Below are 18,320 nucleotides of genomic sequence, written 5' to 3'. Positions count from 1 at the left end.
GGAGCCAGCTCTGCCCGGGCGCTGGGGACCAGCTTCCCGTCCTCCCAGCTCCCGCAGGCACAGCATCCGGCCAGCCTCGGGACGCTGCCTCACCCGGGGCTGCTGCTGGTGTTGCCGCACCCGCCGGAGGGCAAACCCCGGGGCCGGGGCACGGCTGGGTGGGGGTGCCTGGGACCCCCGAGCCGGTGCAACCCCTCTCCATGGGGTGTCATTGCCACCCTGCATCCATGGGTGCCCCCGTCCCCCTCCATGCAGGCTGCCGGCAGGGTCCTGCCTCGGCTCTGGGGTCCCTCCTGCGCTCCCCACCCATCCTGGCCACAAGCTGAGCCAGCAAAGGGGGCACAGTGGTGCTGGGACCCCTACTCCCCCCGAGTGCTCCCTGTGATCCCCGATGAGCATCCTGTGATCCTGGGCAGGACCCCCCGGCACAGCCTCATCCCTCCCCGGTCCCCCCCGTCCCCTGCCCTGAGCCCACACCCCTCCTGTCCCTGCAGACGGCACCCCCCTTAGCGAGCTCTCCTGGTCCTCCTCGCTGGCCGTTGTGGCTGTTTCCTTCTCGGGGCTCTTCACCTTCATCTTCCTCATGTTGGCCTGCCTGTGCTGCAAGAAGGGGGACATCGGCTTCAAGGTGAGCAGGGGACGTGGGGACGTGGGGAGCAGGGGTCTCCCCAGGCCAGGCTTGCCCTGGGACTGAGGGGGGCTTCTCCCCGGGACCCCAATGAAGGATGGAGGTGCCCGGAGGATCCCGGTGCAGGATCCTCCGCTGCTGCCAGGGCCAGCCCCAGCACCGGTGCAGGATGTGTCCCGGCTCAGGACAGCGTTGCTCACGGGGAGCTCAGCCCCCCTGCCTGCCAGGGTGCTGCCAGGGCTCAGCATTGCTGTGGGCTGTATACTGACCCAGCCGGGCTCCCTGCTCTGCAGAGCATGGATGCTGTGGGGCTCAGCATCACTAGGGGTCATATCCTGACCCATCCAGGCTCCCGGCTCTGTAGGGCCAGGCCACGGCATGGTTAAGGGCCGCGGCGGTCCCACCCGCACACCCCCGGGGGTGGGAGGCACCCTGACCTCACAGGCACAGAATGTGCCGAGAAACGGTTTTTCCCTAATTGCTGGGATTTTTGTGGAGGCTTGTGGCGCCCGCGGCGGGAGGGGGTCAGGCGGGGGGGGGGACACGCCGGGCCGTTGTGTAACCGTCCCACACCGGCCGCAGCACCTCGCCGTGCCGGAGGGGAACAATGAGTCCCCTCGTGCCCCCGCACCGGTTATATAGGGTCGCAGGGCTGGGGCCGGCCGCTGCCCGTGTCCGGCGGGTCGCGGTGCATGGCACGCCGTGGGGCAGCACCATGAGGCAGTGCTGGGCAGAGGCAGGGCGAGATGCTCACCATCGCCTACCTGCTCGCCCAGGCGGCTTTCAGGAGCCGGGGGCTGGCCGGGCGGCGCAGCCAGGTAATGGGACGGGGTGGTGGGGAATGGGTGCCTGCCCCAAAGCCATCCCCATGGTGGGGGGTGCAGGTCTGCCATCGGGGTGCAGGCAGGGTTGTGTGCTGGGAGGGTGTGATTTCGGGGTCCCCATGCCCGGGGGTGTGTGATGCGTGGGGCGCGGGTGATCCCGTCGGGGCAGCGGGCAGAGGGGTGCGTGGGGCAGGCTGCCGGCAGCGGGGAACCCGCAGGGTCAGTTGTCTCTGCTCGGTGTGTGCCCCGCCGCGTGCCCCCCGGCCCAGGAGTTTGAGAACGCCGAGGGGGACGACTACGTGACGGAGCTCTCGGCCCAGGGCTCGCCTGCCCCCCAGCATGGCCCCGAGGTCTACGTCCTGCCCCTCACCAAGGTCTCCCTGCCCATGGCCAAGCAGCCGGGGCGCTCAGGTAAGCCAGGGCAGGGGCAGGCACCGGTCCATGCGGGACCCCCGTGCGCCGTGGTTGGGGGTCCTGCATCACCGGGCTGCGGGGAGGGGGCGGTGGGGTGAGGAGGTGATGGTGGGTCTCCCCTGCTAAGGAGGGATGGCTCCAGTGGAGCCCCAGCTCTGGCAGGAGCAGCTCCTGGGCAGGGAGGTCCCTGGGGAGCGCTGCCACTGTCCCTCCGTGCAAGGGTCCCCGGTGGCCTGTCCCCAGCCCCGTGCATGGCACCACCCCAGGGGAGCAGCGCGCACCCCGCCGGGGCGGGACAGGACACAGGCGCCCCGAACTGTGACACCCGCGAGGCCCGGTCCCGCATAAACAAGCCTGCGAGTGGGAGAGGAATGTGGGGGGCACCCGGCCGTGGCCCCCTCCCGCCCAGCGTCGCTCCCCGGCCGGAGAATGGCAGCAGTGTGGCGGGGGCCGGCACGGTGCGAGGCGGCGCGGCACAGCCCAACAATGGTCCCATTGCTGCCCGCCCTTGGCATTGGTGCCCGAGGGGCAGGACCTGCGCCGGGGGGGGGCCGGGAAGGGGCTAAATGCCAGACCTCCTGCTGGGCTTGGCTTTGCTCTCCCTGGTCCCTGGGGAGAAGGGGCAGGGAGCTAGCTCATCGCTGCCACCCGATTTGGGGACACCGGTACCCCACATCCCCCGGCCGGCGTGGCTGTGGGAGGATGCCTGGACAGGAGGATGCCCTGGCTGCAGTGTGCCTGGGGATGGGTGCTGTGGACGCTGCTCCAGAGCCCCCCGGGGCAGTGCTGGGCCTGGCACCGGGTGGCACGGTGGGGACGCCAGGGCTCGGCCGGGACAGGCGGGTAACGCAGGCAGGCTGGGCGGGCGGGCAGGCGGGCAGGAGGGCGCGCGGGCAGCTGGATATGCTCTGTTACAGTGCAGCTCCTCAAGTCGGCGGACCTGGGGCGGCAGAGCCTGCTCTACCTGAAGGAGATCGGGCACGGCTGGTTCGGCAAGGTGAGCGGCAGGGGCAGGGCTCCCCCGGGACATGCCGGTGGGGTGCTGGCTGCAGGGCTGGGGCTGTGCGAGATGATGGTGTTTGGGGTGAGGACGGGGTGCGTGGTGAGGACGGAGGGGACGAGCCTGTCCCTCGCCCCAGGTGTTCCTGGGGGAGGTGAACTCGGGCATCAGCAGCACCCAGGTGGTGGTGAAGGAGCTGAAGGCCAGCGCCAGCGTGCAGGACCAGATGCAGTTCCTGGAGGAAGCGCAGCCCTACAGGTACATCTGGGGTCGCTCCGCGGTGCCGCTGCTGCACCGGGCACAGCCGGGAGCAGGGATGCTGTTGGGTGGTGCCTGCTCCCCTCCGTGCCACATTTGGCTGCTGAGCGGAGCCGTGGCTGCCCCATGGAGGTGCCCGGCTGAGTTTTCCAGGCAGCACGGCTCTGTCCTGGCCCCATCGCCTGTCTGCCTGGGGCTCATTGCGGCAGGACGAGGGCTGTGGTGGGAGCCGCTGGCTGCGGCGCGGGGGCAGCGGGCTGCAGTGAGGTCATGGGCAGAGCAGCGCCGAGGCGGGGGGGAACGGAGCTGCTCCCTGCCCCGGCAGAGCTGAACAAATGTCCCTTTGTGGCGCGTCCCGGGGCGCTGGGACGTGCTGGTACCCGCTCCCGGTGCTCCCGGCAGCCCCTGCGCTGGCCTCCAGCACAGCAGCAGAGGAGGCAGGGAGACGGTTCCCCGGGGGCTGCCGCCGTCCCCCCCGCCCCGGCCGGCGTGGTGCCAACGTGCCCCCATTGCTCTGCCCTGCACAGGGCCCTCCAGCACACCAACCTGCTGCAGTGCCTGGCCCAGTGCGCCGAGGTCACCCCGTACCTGCTGGTGATGGAGTTCTGCCCGCTGGTGAGTCCCGTGCGTCCCCCCGCGTCCCGTCCCACTCCCCAAGGTGCCACTGTGGGGCTGGGGTGCAAGCTCCGGCCTCACGGTACCGCAGAGGGGGCTGCAGGGCTGCAGGCAGGGCTGCAGGCAGGGCTGCAGGCAGGGCAGGGTGCATGGCAGTGCTCTGCCCTGCTGGGCACGGCTGAGCCCCCAGCGAGGGGAGGGTGACAGTGGCACTGCCCTGCAGGGTGACCTGAAGGGGTACCTGCGGAGCTGCCGGGGGGCCGAGGCCATGACCCCGGACCCGCTGACCCTGCAGAGGATGGCGTGTGAGGTGGCCTGCGGCGTCCTGCACCTGCACAGGAACAACTACATCCACAGGTAGGCTGGCCTGGCACCCCAGGGGGCTGGGGAGGAATCAGAGGGTCCGGACGTGTGGGGTCCCCAGGACGCCGGCATTCCCGTCCCACCGCTGCTCCTCCTGCCCAACAATATCCTGGTGCTGAGTGAGTTGAAGACGGAGACTCCAGCATCAGTGATTTTGTTGAGGAGGGGGTGCACTGCCATCGGCGGCCACCAGACCTTCCCCACCTGAGCCAGGCTCTGCGGGTGGGTGCCCATGAGGGTGCCCAGTGCTGTGGTCGGGGGATGTGGGGTCCCCGGCTGTGCCGGAGAGGGATTTTCCTACAGGCACCCTGGCCTCGGTGGGCCCTGCCGCACCGGGGGTCTCGCGTGTGCCCCATCTGCGTGACCCCCCCAGGGCTGGAGCAGCCACCTGGGAGCCCGGCCCTGTGCCAGGGCTCACGTTGCCCGGGGACACCCACTTTCTGCTTGGCTCAGCGTGTGACGGATGGACGGACGGACAGAGGCGCAGCTGGAGCCGCGCAGGCATTCCTGCTGTGCATTTGGTGGCTGGTTATTGGCACGCCCGGTGTTCGGCAGTGAGACTGCTGGCCCCGCTCCTGCACAACCGTCCCGCTCCCACCACCAGCCCGCCGGCCACGGTGCTGCCTGGGGGGTCTCCGAGCACAGACCCTTGGCCCCCGGGCGGTGGGTGCCCCCACTGCCCCCCGCGGCGGTGGTGACAGCACCGGGGTTTGCTTGGCAGCGACCTGGCCCTGCGGAACTGCCTGCTCACCGCCGACCTGACCGTCAAGATTGGAGACTACGGGCTCTCGCACTGCAAGTACAAAGTAAGGCTGGTTTGGGGGAGGAGGGGGGCTGGGGGCTGCCACGGGACCCCGTGGCACGCACACGTACACACACACACAGACACACACCGCACCGAGCCCTGCACCCCCCCCTCCACGCACACCATCTCCCCTCCCCAGCAGTACTGGGGCAGCCCCCTCGCCCCTGGGCTTTGCTGGGGCAGCAGGGGGGGGCTGTCCCGCAGACCACCCTGCGAGGGATTCTCTGTGCCCCAGGACCAGGCTGCCCCCCAGGGTTGTCCCCCCGGGCTGGCAGCTCCCCCTGAGCACGAAAGGGGGGTTTGCTCCCCGCAAGTGCCCTGGCCCCCTGCCCAGCAGAGTGCAATGCAGCCGGGGCTTCCCGTTACTGCCTGGGCTGGCCTGGACATGCCCCTCTGCCAGGGCCAGGTCAGTGCAGGCAGCTGCCAGCACGTCAGCCTGGGGGCTGTTGGTCAGTCCTGCCCGCTGCGGCTGCCGGCAGGGCTGAGATCGCAGGACTGGGGCCAGGGAGCGGAGCAGGGGCAGCGGGAGGAGCTGTGGGGCTGGAGGGGGCTCAGGATGGGGAGATGGGGGGGAGCAGGCAGAGGGGAGGAAGGATGCACTGGGAAGCAGAAAGGAGAGGTGGGTGCCAGGAGGAGCAGAGGACGGGGCTGGGGTGGAGGGAGCAGAGCATGTGCTGGGGGGGATGAGGGACCTGGGGTGCAGCAATGGGTGGCTGGGGAGGGCAGGGGGTGGCGGGGCCAGGGAGAGCTCTTGCCGCGGTGTGCCCGGTCCCTTACGCGTAGGTTTGACGTTCTCTTCTCGTACTGACCCTGCATACTTGGCAGGACGACTACTTCGTGACGGCCGACCAGCTGTGGGTGCCGCTGCGCTGGATCGCGCCTGAGCTCATTGACGAAGTGCACGGCAACCTGCTCATCGTGGACCAGACCAAGTCCAGCAACGTCTGGTGAGTGGGGTCTAGGCGGGTATGGGGGGCTGCTGCCGGGCACGGCACGGGCTGGCGGCCAGGGGGGTGCAGAGGGAGGCGTCTGGCATGAGGGCAGCCTCAGTGGGATGCATCAGGGTGAATGGTTTTCAGGGCTGCCAGCCGGTAGCACGGTGGGGGTCTCCCCATGTCCCCAGCATCCCATCCTGCCCGCAGGTCGCTGGGCGTCACCATCTGGGAGCTGTTTGAGCTGGGCAGCCAGCCCTACGACCACTACTCCGACCGGCAAGTGCTCGCCTACGCCATCAAGGAGCAGCAGCTCAAGCTGCCCAAGCCCCAGCTGAAGCTCTCGCTGTCGGAGCGCTGGTGAGGACCCGGGCCGGGCTGCGGCCGCATCCTGCCCCCCTCCCTCTCCCTGTCCCCAGGCGGGCGGGGGGCCGGGGCTGACCCTCGCCCCTCGCCGCGGCAGGTACGAGGTGATGCAGTTCTGCTGGCTGCAGCCGGAGCAGCGCCCGACGGCGGAGGAGGTGCACCTCCTGCTCTCCTACCTCTGCGCCAAAGGGGCGACGGAAGCAGAGGAGGAGTTCGAGAAGCGCTGGAACTCCATGAAGCCCAACGGCAGCGCCAGCGCCAGCCACCACGGCCCCGAGCTCTCCTCCTTCCCGCTGCTGGAGCAGTTCTCGGCCGACGGCTTCCCCTCGGACGGGGACGACATCCTCACCGTCATGGAGACCAGCCATGGCCTCAATTTTGAGTACAAGTGGGAGCACACCAAGACCGAGCACTTCCAGGCGCCCCTGGGGTCCCTGAGCCCCAGCAGCGCCGCCCGCTACCACGACCTCTACTACCCGGCCACGACCGCGGGGCGCCTGAGCCTGGGGGTCTCGCCCTCCTGTTATGAGTGCAAGCCGCCGGGCTGCCCCGGCCTGCCGGCACCCAGCGTGGTGCCCATCCTGGGCGCCCACAGCCCCTCGCTCAGCAGCGAGTACTACATCCGCATCGAGGGGCCTGGGGAGGGCAGCGCCGAGCTGGACTACGCCATGTGCGCCTACAGCCCGGCGGGCGAGCGGGGGTCCCCGCGCCCCCCATCCTGCTGGAGAGCTCAGGGTGCCCGCGGCGGCAGCGCCTACGACTCCGACAGCAGCCCCACCGTCTCCCTCAGCATGGAGCCGCTGCTGGGCCACGCGCCGGCGGGCAAGGGCTCCTGGGAGTGTGCCGAGTACTACCCCTACCCCTGCCCGGGGCAGGAGCCACGGGGCTACGAGCCGTCCCCCAGCCACGGGGCCGAGGGGTACCTGCTGGAGGAGGAGCCCACCCAGCCGGGCAGCCAGGACTGGCCCGTCCCCGGCTTCCAGCCCAGTATCTTCGCCGACCCGCTGGGCGTCTCGCCATCGGTGAACTGCGCCTACAGCCCCCGGGGGTACGGGGAGCCGCGGGCAGCCCCGCCGGGCGGGCGGCTGCCGGGGCAGAGCAGGGCCCAGCCGGACTGCGTGGCGCTGGAGCTGGGCGAGGACAGCCCTCCCGGTGCTCCCCGCCCGCAGGGTGCGAGCCCCCCGGCTCAGCGGCATCCCTGGGCCTCCAACAGCTCCTCCAACAACAACATTGGCAGCGGCAGCCTGGCGTCCCGCGAGCCCCCGGCCGGCGACAGCTGGTGCTACCGCCGCATGATCACCTTCCGGGGCCTGATGGCCAAGCCGCTGGGCACCGTGCCGCGCGGCCAGCCCCAGCTCGGGGGGTCCCCGCCGGGCCACGACTTCCGCCGTCCGCGGCAGGATCAGCCCCCCGGCATGGCCGGCGGCTCCTCCTCCCCGTGCCGCTCACCCTCCCTGCGGCACCAGGCCTGGCACAGCCGTGACTCATCAACCTCCAGCCGCTCGCAGGCAGCAGCGCTGGCTGGCAGCCCCGGCACGCCGTGGGGCCCCGGCACGGCCCCGCCAGTTGGAGCAGGGGCCCAGCACAATGCCCACCCGGATGAGAGCGCAGAGGGGAGCAGCCCTGCCCGCAGCCCGCTGCCCCATGCTGCGGCTGCACCGGGGCTGGGGGAGGCCACCCCCATGGCCGGCACCATCGCCCCGAACCCCGGCCCCCCTGCAGAGCCTGGCATAGACAGCGCCCAGCCCGTGCTGGAGGCCTCTGAGGCTCCCACGCCGGTGCCCGAGGAGGCTGCCGCTGAGAGTGGCGCGTGTGCCGCTGGCGATGCAGATCGGACGCCAGACAAGACCTTCTCCAGCGCCAGCTTCCCCAGCACGGACGAGGGGAGCGATGAGGACACAGCAGACCTGACCTCCGGCGTCTTCACTGACTTCTCCGGGGACTACATGGAGCGGGTGGAGGCGGCCCCGGCATTCAAGTCCCTGCAGAAGCAGGTGGGGACACCGGACTCCCTGGAGTCGCTGGACATCCCCTCCACAGCCAGCTCCTGCGAGGTCTTCAGCCCCACCGCCTTCGCGCCCACCGGCCAGCCCAAGGCCCTCGACAGCGGCTACGACACCGAGAACAATGAGTCCCCTGAGTTCGTCCTCAAAGAGCCCCACGAGCCCCGAGAGCCGGAGGCCTTCAGCCAGCTGGGGAAGCCGCCCCCGGGGCTGCCGGGGGGCGAAGGTGAGGGTTTGGCCCCCGAAACACAGCTCTCCACCTCCCTCGGGGCCGAGCTGCACAGCCTCGCCGAGAAGAACCCCTACCGTGACTCTGCCTACTTCTCTGACTACGACGCTGAGGCCGAGCGCGGTCCCAAGGACGAGGAGGACAGCGATGGGTCCCGGACCCCAGAGGCAGAGGAGGGTCTCCAGTCCCCTGTGCAGGACCTAGGGCGAGCCCCCGGGCCAGGAGAGGACCCGCTGCACCCCCCGGGAGCACCCGGCAGCCCCCCGGCAGCGCCTGGCATTGCGGTGGCAGCAGACGTGCCGGTGGCAGGGGTTTTGGTGGGGGACTGGCAGCACCCCGGCCCCACGGGGCAGGCGCCTGGCACTGAGCAGCGACCCGCTGGCGTGGGGCTGGTGCCGGGCAGCTCCCTGCACCCCGACGGAGACGCCTGTCCCCCGGGCTCTGCACCGCCCAAGACTTTCTTCTTGACCCCGGTGTCGGCAAGCCCCGGGGAGCCGGCATCCATCGGAGGGACCTGCGTGCCCGAGGGCGTCCCTGGACTTGGGGGAGCCGCGGCCGGGGGCAAACAGACTGTGCTCCCCATGCCGGGGCTTGAGGAACCGGGGCTGCCCCCGGAGGGGACTGGGGTGGGCGATGCGCCGGGGGGTCCCAGCACGCTGCTACCGGGGGGTGAGTCGCCCCCAGGCCTCTCCCCACTCCCATCCGCCCGGGAGCCGCGGCCGGCCGCCCTCGAGCGCCGTGAGGAGCCGGAGGAGGAAGAGGAGGACACAGAGGACAGCGACGAGTCGGACGAGGAGCTGCGCTGCTACAACATCCAGGAGCAAAGTGAGGAGAGCGAGGAGGAGCCGGCGGCCGTGCCCATCGTGGTGGCTGAGAGCCAGAGCGGCAGGAACCTGCGCAGCCTCCTCAAGATGCCCAGCCTGCTCTCCGAGGCCTTCTGCGAGGACCTGGAGCGCAAGAAGAAGGCCGTCTCCTTCTACGATGACGTTACCATCTACCTCTTCGACCAGGTGGGCAGCCGCGGGGTGGGCAGAGCTGGGCGGTGGGCACAGCCCCGCGGCGTTTTCGGATGCCGTCCTCGTGCACGGGGTCCGGTGGCGGGAGCCATCCCCAGGCGTGCCTCCAGCGAGGGTCCCTTCCCGCCTGTCTCCCCTTGCGCAGGAAAGCCCCACGCGGGAGCTGGCTGAGCAGAGCTTCCCGGAGCCCCCACAGCCTTCGGGGCAGCCCCCCGCCGGCGGCAGCCCCCCCAGCCCGGCAGAGAGGCTCGGCGCCTTGGATGACTCCTCGGACGGCAACGCCTCGGAAGAGAGTAAGGGGCCGGGGGGTTATGGGGAGCAGTGGTGGGGCCGGGCTGGGGTGACCCCCCCAGTGGGTTCAGCCCCCTCGCTCCGTGTCGCAGGCGGCGGCTTCGAGTGGGATGACGACTTTCCGCTCATGCCGGTGAAGCCGTCCCTGATGGCCTCGCTCACGGGGACGCCAGTGGAGCCCGACCCGGCCGTGCCCGCGCTGCCCGCCCTGCCCGTGCTGGTGCCGGCGCAGAAACAGGTGCTGCCTATCCAGTTCTCCCGGTTCACAGTCTCGCCTGCCCCAGTGTCCCGGTTCTCCATCACCCACGTCTCCGACTCGGACATGGACTCCATAGGAGGTGAGTCCTGGGACCCCCCATCACCCCTGGGGGTCCGGAGAGCTGCTGTCCCCTGGTGCCAGCTGCGGTGGGAGCCGGGAGTGCATGGGACACACAGCCCTTGTGCCCCGCAGGGACGGTCATGCCCTCCGAAGGGCCGGGTGTCCCACGGGAGCACCGGGACCCTCTCACGCTGCCTCTCCGCTCGTTGCAGGCAGCAGTGAAGACGGCGACCGGGAGTGAGCCAGCCAGCCCGCCGGCCGGGCATCGCCCCAGCACTGGCACCGGCGCGGGGCGGTGGAGGACAGCGGGGCCAGGAGCAGGGTCCGGCCATGGGCTCCCAGACCACGCTCCATTTTTTTTAGGCAGATTTTATCGGAAGGAGCTCATTTGCTGCTGCGAGTGGGAGTGGGGCCGGCGTGGCCCGGGGCCAGGCGGTGGGTGACGGCCGTGCGTGTGCGTGCGTGTGCGGGTGGCTCTGTGTGTGTGCGTGTATAAAAAGACACATATATATATATATAGACATATATATATATAAATTATAGCATTTAAAGGGTAGTGCCCTGACCTTGCTAACATTTGCGGAGTGTCCCCCCAGTGAAGTCCCCCTCCTTGGCTTCTTGCCCACGTGTGCTCCCCGAGGCGGTGTTTGTCCCCACGCCCCCGTGCCGTCCCCCCCATGCCATGCACTTGGCCTTGCACCTCGCTGCCGGTAGCCCCACGTGGCGGCTTAGCTGCCCCACGGCTGCCCCATGGTGTTCCTGAGCGAGGGGCTGCCGGCTGCTACCGCTGCTTGATGTTGCCCCGAGCACACCCGCTCCCTGCGTCGGCTCTTGTGCCCCCGCACCCGGGGTGGGCAGCACAGCTTAGGGGGGCTCGGGGGGCCAGGGAGCTCCCCTGTCCCTTGCTTTTCGGGGAGCAGTCCCGCCCGGCGAGGGACCCCGAGGGCTGGTGGGGACCCCTGCCCCGCTGCGGCAGGGAGTGGCACGGGGAGGGCTGGCAGGGGGGGTCCCGGCTGCCACCGCACGGGCGGCCCCCTGGGACCCGCCACCCCAACTATTTTTGTATTTAAAGAAAAGGAGAAAAAAACCCCAAACCCACCCTAAAAATCAAAACTTGCTGTCGACTGAACCCACATTGATGCGATTTTAAGTTATTGCTGCCAAAGAGACGTAACGAGTCAGGGGGGCGGGGGGGGCGGGGGGTGCTCGCGGTTCTTTGTTCAATTTTTTTTTGTTTGTTTGTTATTTTTTTTAAATTCATTTGAGGCTTAGGATAATTGTGCAATTCCAGCTTCCAGAAGGAAATGGAAGTAAGCGGAGCTGAGCGAAACCTTGAAATCAGGGCTGGTTCCTTTGGGGTCTATAGACCAAACCCTGAGGTGAGAAATGCCCCCCCCTCCTCCCGCCCCGGCCCCCCCTCGCCCCCACCCCGTGTCCTGCAGCCCCAGCTGGCACACGTGCTTGTGCCCGGACACACACGTGCACACCTGCGACACACACATGCACATGCACCCACGTGGGATGGGGCTGGTGCCGGGGGGTTCCGCTCCACGCCGAGCACGGTGCCACGGGACGAGCCTGTCCCAGGCTTGGCACAGCTCCGGCACCGCGGCGCTGCTGGGGGCCCAGCCTGGTGCCAGGCACAGGCGTTACCGTACTCACCCACTTTTCTGCCACCCTCACGGCCAGCCCGGACTGGAGCTGTGTCCCCAGCTGGGGCCCTCTCGGTGGTCAGGAGGCTGTTGTAGGGGGCAAGGGGCTGTGCCCCCCTCCCAGGGGACAGCCAGGGTCCTGGGGGGACCCCACCTTCAGCCCCCAAAATCCGAGGCGGCTGTGCCTGCCCTGTACCCCCCCCCGCTGCTGGTTGCTTCTCCCACGGCAGCCGGTTGGCAAGTCACCGATGGCAATTACTGCTTTATTTAAGTGTTTTATTTAAGCTCCAACCTGGCCTGTAACACCCCCCCCAACTCTTGCAAGCTCTTCGCTTACGCTTTGCAGCTGGGCACCCCCCCTTCCCCCCGGCGCTGGCTGGTGGCACGGAGCGCAGCACCCATCGGTGGTGGGGTGCTGCCTGTGCAGGAGCAGGATGCGCCCGGGTTGGGGGGGTGCCCGGGGTGCCCTTCCCACAGCACCCACCCTGCTGCCACCCCTGCCCCGTGCCCCCCACCCCTCCGCCACCCTGCCTGCATTGCAGGGGCTTGCTCGGCATTGCAGGGTTGGGGGTTTGCTCGACACCCCCCCTCCCCAGGCACCCCCCCCGCTCCCCCCTCGCACCCAGGGCGGTGGGATGCTGGCCCTGGCCCCCCCCCCTCGGTCCCCCCGGGCCTCCCCCCTCCCAGCAGCCCGAGTTTGGTCTATGGCGCCGCAGGTCCCTGCCTCTGGAGGGCAGCATGAGGACAGAGCTGTGTCTTGGATATTTTTTTTAATAGAAAGGCTATTATTACATTGTCTATTTTATCAATACGGGTCATAATTGCTGTATTTTTTATCAGTGCTGATTTCCATACAGCTCCCAGCATGTGTGTCAAATATCATCGGGCCAATAATAAAGTTTTTAAAATATCTTAAGCCGTTTTCTGCCCAGATCATTGCCTGGAAGGCAGGCAGCTGCCAGCTCTTGCCCCACGCGGGCCGGACGCTGCGCATCAGCCTGGGGCTGGGACCGGGTCCGCTCGGGATGGAGACCAACGATGCTCCGGGGCCAGGTGGATGCCTCCGGCCAAGGAAAACACTGGGGTGGGAAGGGGGGGGGCAGATTTTATTGCTCATAAATTACTTTTTCTCATAAAAAATTATTTCAGGTTACATCTTGCAGGTGCCACCAAGCCAGGAGGCGCAGTGAAGCCCCGGGGGCTGGCTGGAGCCCAGGGTGGCTGCCCAGGGCTCCTGGGGGGCAGCAGCCCCCGGCATGGGGCTGGAAGAGGACAACGCCGGTCCAGTGGCAGAGGAGACCCCAGGCCTGCCCCTGCCCCAGGCTGTGACCCCCCCCAGCCCTCTCCCACCCACCGCCCCAGTGCCCCAGCGGAGCCCTTCCCCTTGCCCCTGCCCCGTTTGGCCCCCCATCCATCTGCTCCAGCCCCGGAGAGGAAGAAGCGGCACATCAACTGGAGACCCCAGCCCTCGTGCGCAGCTGGAGCCCGGGCGGTCGCAGGAGAAGCCGCTTTCCTGCGGCGGAGTTGCAAAAACCATCGGAGGGGACACGGCAGCGATGTGGGAAAGAGCCTGACTGGGAAAGAGCCCTGCCGGCATCGAAACCCACAGCGCGGGGGGGGGGGGCGGCATCGAACCACAGCAGCGACCCACGCGCCCGGGGCTCTCTGTGCTCAGCAAAGCGCCTGCTGAACGGGCTGCGGTGCACTAGCGATTGAAAAGTGCAAAATGACAAATACAACGGAAAAGGCAAAACCTCTGAGGGCGCTGCCCCCCATGCTGCCCGGCACACAACCGCTCGCCCACAGGAGACACGGTTCCTGCCTGGAAAAGCCCTTCTCCCTGTTCCTGTAGCAGGGATGCGACCCCCATGCTGGCTTGGCTCGGGGCGAGCAGCAGCCGGGAGCTGGGGGAACGGCCCAGGAGCTGGCTCGTTCATGGGTGCACACCCCAGCAATAACCTTAGCAAGTGTGTGTGTGTTGTATATATATATATATTTATCTATATGTATCTCTCTCATGCAGCCGTAGCAATAGAGGAAGAGCAAACAGCCAAGCAAGAGGTCTGGATGGGCGAGCCTGTCTGCGGGGAGCAGGGTGCCCCTTCAACCGCCGGGCACCCCGCAGCCCCAGGCACCCCAAGGCACGCTTAAACAGAGCCCTCACCTCCAAAAGTATTTTTTTCTAGCTTATACTTTACAGCAGTACCGTAATACCCTACTGTACACAGAGACCTGGCGCTGCAGGAGCTCTGGCAGCGGAGCCGTCCCCATCCCCGTTACGGCAGGGGCTGCAGTGCCGGCACCCCACCGCCGGCGTCCCACCGCCTCCCCGCCCGGGGCAGGGAGCCGGGGTCTCGCAGGAGCCTGGGAGCTGCCTACGGCTCCCACCACCCCCTTGGCTTGCACAGGGGATCCTGGCTATCCTGCCTGTCCCAGGGCTCCCTCCCGGCCAGGCAGGGGGGAATGGGGGGAGCATCTCCCCTCTGCCATCGCCGCTCCACCCCGTGCGAGCCCGAAGCACAGCTCGCCTCTGGAGAGCTGTTTTCCAGCTGAGGCCGTTCTCCCAACCACGGCGAGCTGCTGCTAAGCCTAGAAGCAAACCCGGCTACGGGACAAGCTGGGAGCGTGGTGGGGGCAGCTGCCATCGCGCTAGTTCTGCGCAGGCAAAGGACAGGCTACGTGGGAGCGGTTTAACCCTCTGCCACCGAGAGGAATAAGCTGGGTCTAGAGAAGAGAGAACTAGGGCACTAGCTTTAGCCTTTGGCTTTCAAAGCAGCAGGATTAAATAAACTCCGCCTAAAAATGAAGTCCTGGAAAGCCGGACATGCAGCGGCGAGGAGGAGGTGGCGAGTGCCGCGCGGCACAGCGGGCGCCAGCACTCCCGGATCAGCTGATGAGCGGAGCCGAGCGGTCGTTGGTCACCGTTGGCTTCAGCTGGACGTTGGCAAAGGGGTTTCTGCAGAGAAAGAGGAAGGCAGAGTTTAGCAGGAGGGATAGCGGCAGCGGGGCCTGCGAGGACAGGGCACTGGCACTGCGAGCGGCTACCTGGCAAGACCCCAAAAAGCTTTTGCTGCAGAGCCGAGGCGGCTCTGCTGGCTGCAGAGGCTGCACTGGGCACCCCTCAAGGCTGAGCCCAAGCCCGAGCGGGGCTGTTGGCGAGCCCAGCGCTGCCAGCCCCATCCCCTCCACCCGCCCGGGTTCAGCAGCGTTTGGGAAGGGGTTAAGCTGGAGCTGCTCTGCCCTGCAGAGCCCGTGGGCCGAGCTGCCCCCCACTCCTCCGCTTCTCTCTCAATTAAAGCCGTGGTAGATGTAAGAGACGAGCCGGCAAGAGCTGCTGCATGCTGGATGTTCTCCTACCTTGCTTTCCAGCAGGCCTAAAGCTAGGGCTGCCAAGGGGGACTGGGGCTGGAGAAGCTGCTCCAAACCCCCCAGGCTGGGCTCGAGCCATTCCCACGTGTGGGAGCACCCCGAGCTCACCCAGCTCTGCACCGTGCCGCTATGGGGGAGCAGGGGGTTACGGCTCCCTGCGCCCTGTCTGCCGAGGGATGCGCAGGGACACCCACGCAAGAGCAGAGCTTGCAGCTCCGTGCCGTGCCGGCTGGGAAGCCTTTGGAGAAGCCAAATGTCAGAGGGGCAGCACATGGGGTGCCCAGACGAGTTGGCTGCACAGGAGGAGCTCGGCAGGGCCACGAGGCCGAGCACAGCCCAGCTCCCAGCAAGCCAGCCTCGGCCATGCCAAGGAATGGCAGCATCCCATAGCCAGAGCCGTGAGCGGCCGGGCTGAGCCGGGCTTTACCTACCTGGGGCATCCCCAGCGCTGTCCCGCTGCCACCGGCGCTTACTGGCTACAGGGCAGGAGGTAACTCCCAGGGGGTGCAGGCAGCCATGGGGATACTGTCAGCTGCCTGCAGTGCACGGCCACCCTGGGCTGCCCGCAGCCATTGGGTCCAGACCTGCACCGGGCACAGCAGCCAAGGGAGCTGCAGAGCACCCCTGCAGCCCCGCACACCCCCTGCCTCTCCTGCCTGCAGCCAGACAGCCCTTCCCTGCCCGGCCGGCCCCAGCCCAGCCTCTGCCCCCAGCCCTCCCCAGGGAGCTGCACAAACCCTCTCCCTTCTGCAACGGAGGCAATGGCTGCAAGCCTGCGGCGGCGAGCCCTGCTCGGCCCCTGGCACTGCCATGGCCCCGCATGCCGGGTCCCATGGCTGGGCCACCGGCAGGTCTCCCCTGCGGGGCACAGCCCTGCCATCCCCAGACATGGGTGCAGGTAAAGCATTAAGGCAAACATGACCGTGGGGTTAAGCCATGTGAGGAGCAGCCGTGGTTACTGGCTACCTCTGCCTGGACCTGAGCAGCGCTGGGACGTCCCCAGCCACCTCCCACCGGGCAGGAGGAAGAGGCTCGGTCCCCCCAGCCCCCCGGGAAGGGCACTTGCTGCCTCCCCCGGCCCCTCTCCCCTGCCATCCCTCACCTCTCCAAGTGTGCTTTTGCTTTCTTCAAAAGATAAATGGCTTTTGCTTAAAAATAGGGTAATTAATTTCCCACCTAATTAATGCAGATTCTTAGATCACTTTCCCCCCCCAGGATGCCAAAATAGATTCTCAGGACTGGAGGGAGAGGGAAGGTTGCTTTGATGAGTCACCAGGGGTTATTATTTAACTATTTTTGTTCTGGCAGACAAGAGCCATTGGGATGGGAGCCCACAGCTCCACCAGCCACGGGAAAACCAGCTCACGGATCAAAGAGAAACAGGGAAGGGGCTCTCCTGGGCTCTGCAATGCCGGCGAGGGGGGGTCTCGGCTCCTGGGGAAACTCCTCCATCCCTGCCCTGGGGCCACAGCTGGGGTCGGGACGAGGAGGCTCCCGAGACGCATCCCCAGGGCGGTCTACAAGCAAAAGAAGCTGCTCAAAAAACTTGACATTAGTGTGGATCTGCTCTGTCCCACAGGAGAGGGCTGGGGACAGCGATGCAGCGACTAGGCGCTGGTGGGACAGCGGACACCGGAGACCTACAACCAAAGAGGCTGGTTATGGGGAGCAGGGGAAGCGGCAGGAGCAGGAGGAGCAGCTCAGCATTCCCGGGGGAAGCGTGGCCCCAGCGGGCTGCCCGGCGTGGCAGCGGTGCGAGGGGCCGTGCAAATGCAGTGCGGTTAGACCGGGAGCTCCTGCCACCGGGACAGGGACAAGCGGTGACCAAGGGAGGGGACGCGCTCGGCCGGGTGCAAGGGGGAAAGCAGAGCGGTGGCACCATCCCCGCGCAGCCCTGTGGCTCTCACCCGCTGCCCAGCACCAGCGCACCCAGGGCTCAGCCCCCCCGAGACCGTCAACTTACTAACTACGGGCAGGGGCATCTCAAAACCTGGCCACTTCAACATCGGGGCTGCAAGGGAAAGAGAAGGCGGGTTGGAGGACACCGGGATGCGCTCCGACCCCTTGACGGGAACAGAAGGTGTTGGTTAAGGAGAGGAACCGGGCTAGGAGCCGGCAGCCGCCCTGGCGCGAGAGCCCGCCAGCTGCACCACACACAGCACCTCCGGGCAGAGGAAGCAGGAGGAAAAAAGAAGAAAAAGGAGGAAAAGTCATGTTTATTGAGTTGCTGGTGCTGCCCGCCGGCTCCCTGCGAGGAGGGGAAGGAAGGGCACGGCCAGCCGGGAGCCACCTGCGGAGAGGAGAGGCTGGGCATGGCGGGGGCTACGGAAGGGAGGGGGGCGGCTTCCTTCCCCTCGCCCCGGCCATCGCCGCTTTCCCACCGCCGCCGGGCCGGGAAAGCGCAGCCGCAGCCTCGGCATGCGGCAGCATCCCCTCGAGATGCACAGGGAGGAGGGACCCGGCCCTTAAACAGTTTTAGCTGCTCCCGCTCAGCAAAGCTGTTTAAAGCCTGCAGGGGCTGAGCACAGGCAGGCAGCACCCAGGGTCTCCCATGGCCGCCTAATGCCGAGGGGATGGAGAAGGGAGAAGAAAAAAAAAAAAAAAAAGGCATGGCAATGTGCGATGGGCGATGCAGGCGGTGATGGGCAGCACACAGGCATGGCAGCCGAAAAAGACACCGAGGCCCAGGCTCAATGCAATAAATAAAACTTTTATTCAAACAATAACTCAGTACAGGGCACATTTCTCTCTGGCTTTTAAAAAAGGTTTTTCAGCACTTTACAATCTCCATACAGGCTTTGCTAGGCTCGGTTTTTTTTCCCCCTCTACATTCAGTCATTCAGCATGAAATCTCCTGGGTTAAAAATCTTTAGCAAAATTAGGACATCGATGCAGGAGGGTCTTGTTACAATATGCCCATAGGCGAGTATATAAAACAAAAACTTGTCCGTGTGTGTGTCTGTATTGCCAGCAATGTCCTAGTAAACAGGCAATGTAAGAGGTTTTAAAAATCACATCAGAAAAAGAAAGCGTGTACAGCTCTGCGGTGGAGACAGCCACGGGCACTGGAAGGGCTACGGCCAGGCTTGGCTGCGGGAGCGAGACCCCGAGCGCTGACCCAGCGCCGGGGTGGGAGACCCCTGGGCGCTGCCGAGCCCCCCGGCACAGCACGGGGGCTGCCTCGCTCAAGCCCGGTTTAGGGATGCGAGCGCGTCCTCGGACGGCTCCGCACCAGC

The 18,320-nt window shown here is 67.1% G+C and overlaps 2 protein-coding genes across 3 annotated transcripts in view; one reads left to right on the top strand and one right to left on the bottom strand.

Moving 5' to 3' along the window:
- Nucleotides 1-1,786: 1,786 nt before the first annotated feature.
- On the top strand, nucleotides 1,787-10,437 carry AATK (apoptosis associated tyrosine kinase). Its single transcript, XM_050908226.1, is given in 12 exon segments — nucleotides 1,787-1,863; nucleotides 2,784-2,863; nucleotides 3,006-3,124; nucleotides 3,652-3,739; nucleotides 3,963-4,096; nucleotides 4,824-4,908; nucleotides 5,691-5,854; nucleotides 6,050-6,199; nucleotides 6,303-9,447; nucleotides 9,599-9,746; nucleotides 9,837-10,082; nucleotides 10,276-10,437. Coding segments are annotated over 12 exon segments (4,413 nt in total). The 5' UTR covers nucleotides 1,787-1,838; the 3' UTR covers nucleotides 10,305-10,437.
- A 2,923-nt stretch (nucleotides 10,438-13,360) lies between these two features.
- BAIAP2 (BAR/IMD domain containing adaptor protein 2) overlaps nucleotides 13,361-18,320 on the bottom strand; it is a 49,779-nt gene continuing 44,819 nt past the window's right edge. Inside the window, exons 14-15 of one of the 2 annotated variants that reach the window (XM_050908235.1) lie at nucleotides 17,048-17,095; nucleotides 16,689-16,724 (exon numbers count right to left, since the gene is read on the bottom strand). In XM_050908235.1, the coding sequence (XP_050764192.1) occupies nucleotides 17,068-17,095 (28 nt within the window). In that variant the 3' untranslated portion in view covers nucleotides 16,689-16,724; nucleotides 17,048-17,067. Of the gene's footprint in view, nucleotides 14,672-16,688; nucleotides 16,725-17,047; nucleotides 17,096-18,320 lie in introns of those variants that run through there. The other variant, XM_050908233.1, reaches the window with a different exon arrangement.

The sequence above is a fragment of the Gymnogyps californianus genome, chromosome 19 (assembly GCF_018139145.2).
Source record: "Gymnogyps californianus isolate 813 chromosome 19, ASM1813914v2, whole genome shotgun sequence".
NCBI lineage: Eukaryota > Metazoa > Chordata > Aves > Accipitriformes > Cathartidae > Gymnogyps > Gymnogyps californianus.
The sequence above is the reverse complement of the archived record's forward strand: the minus strand, read 5'-3'. Positions and strand labels throughout refer to the sequence as shown.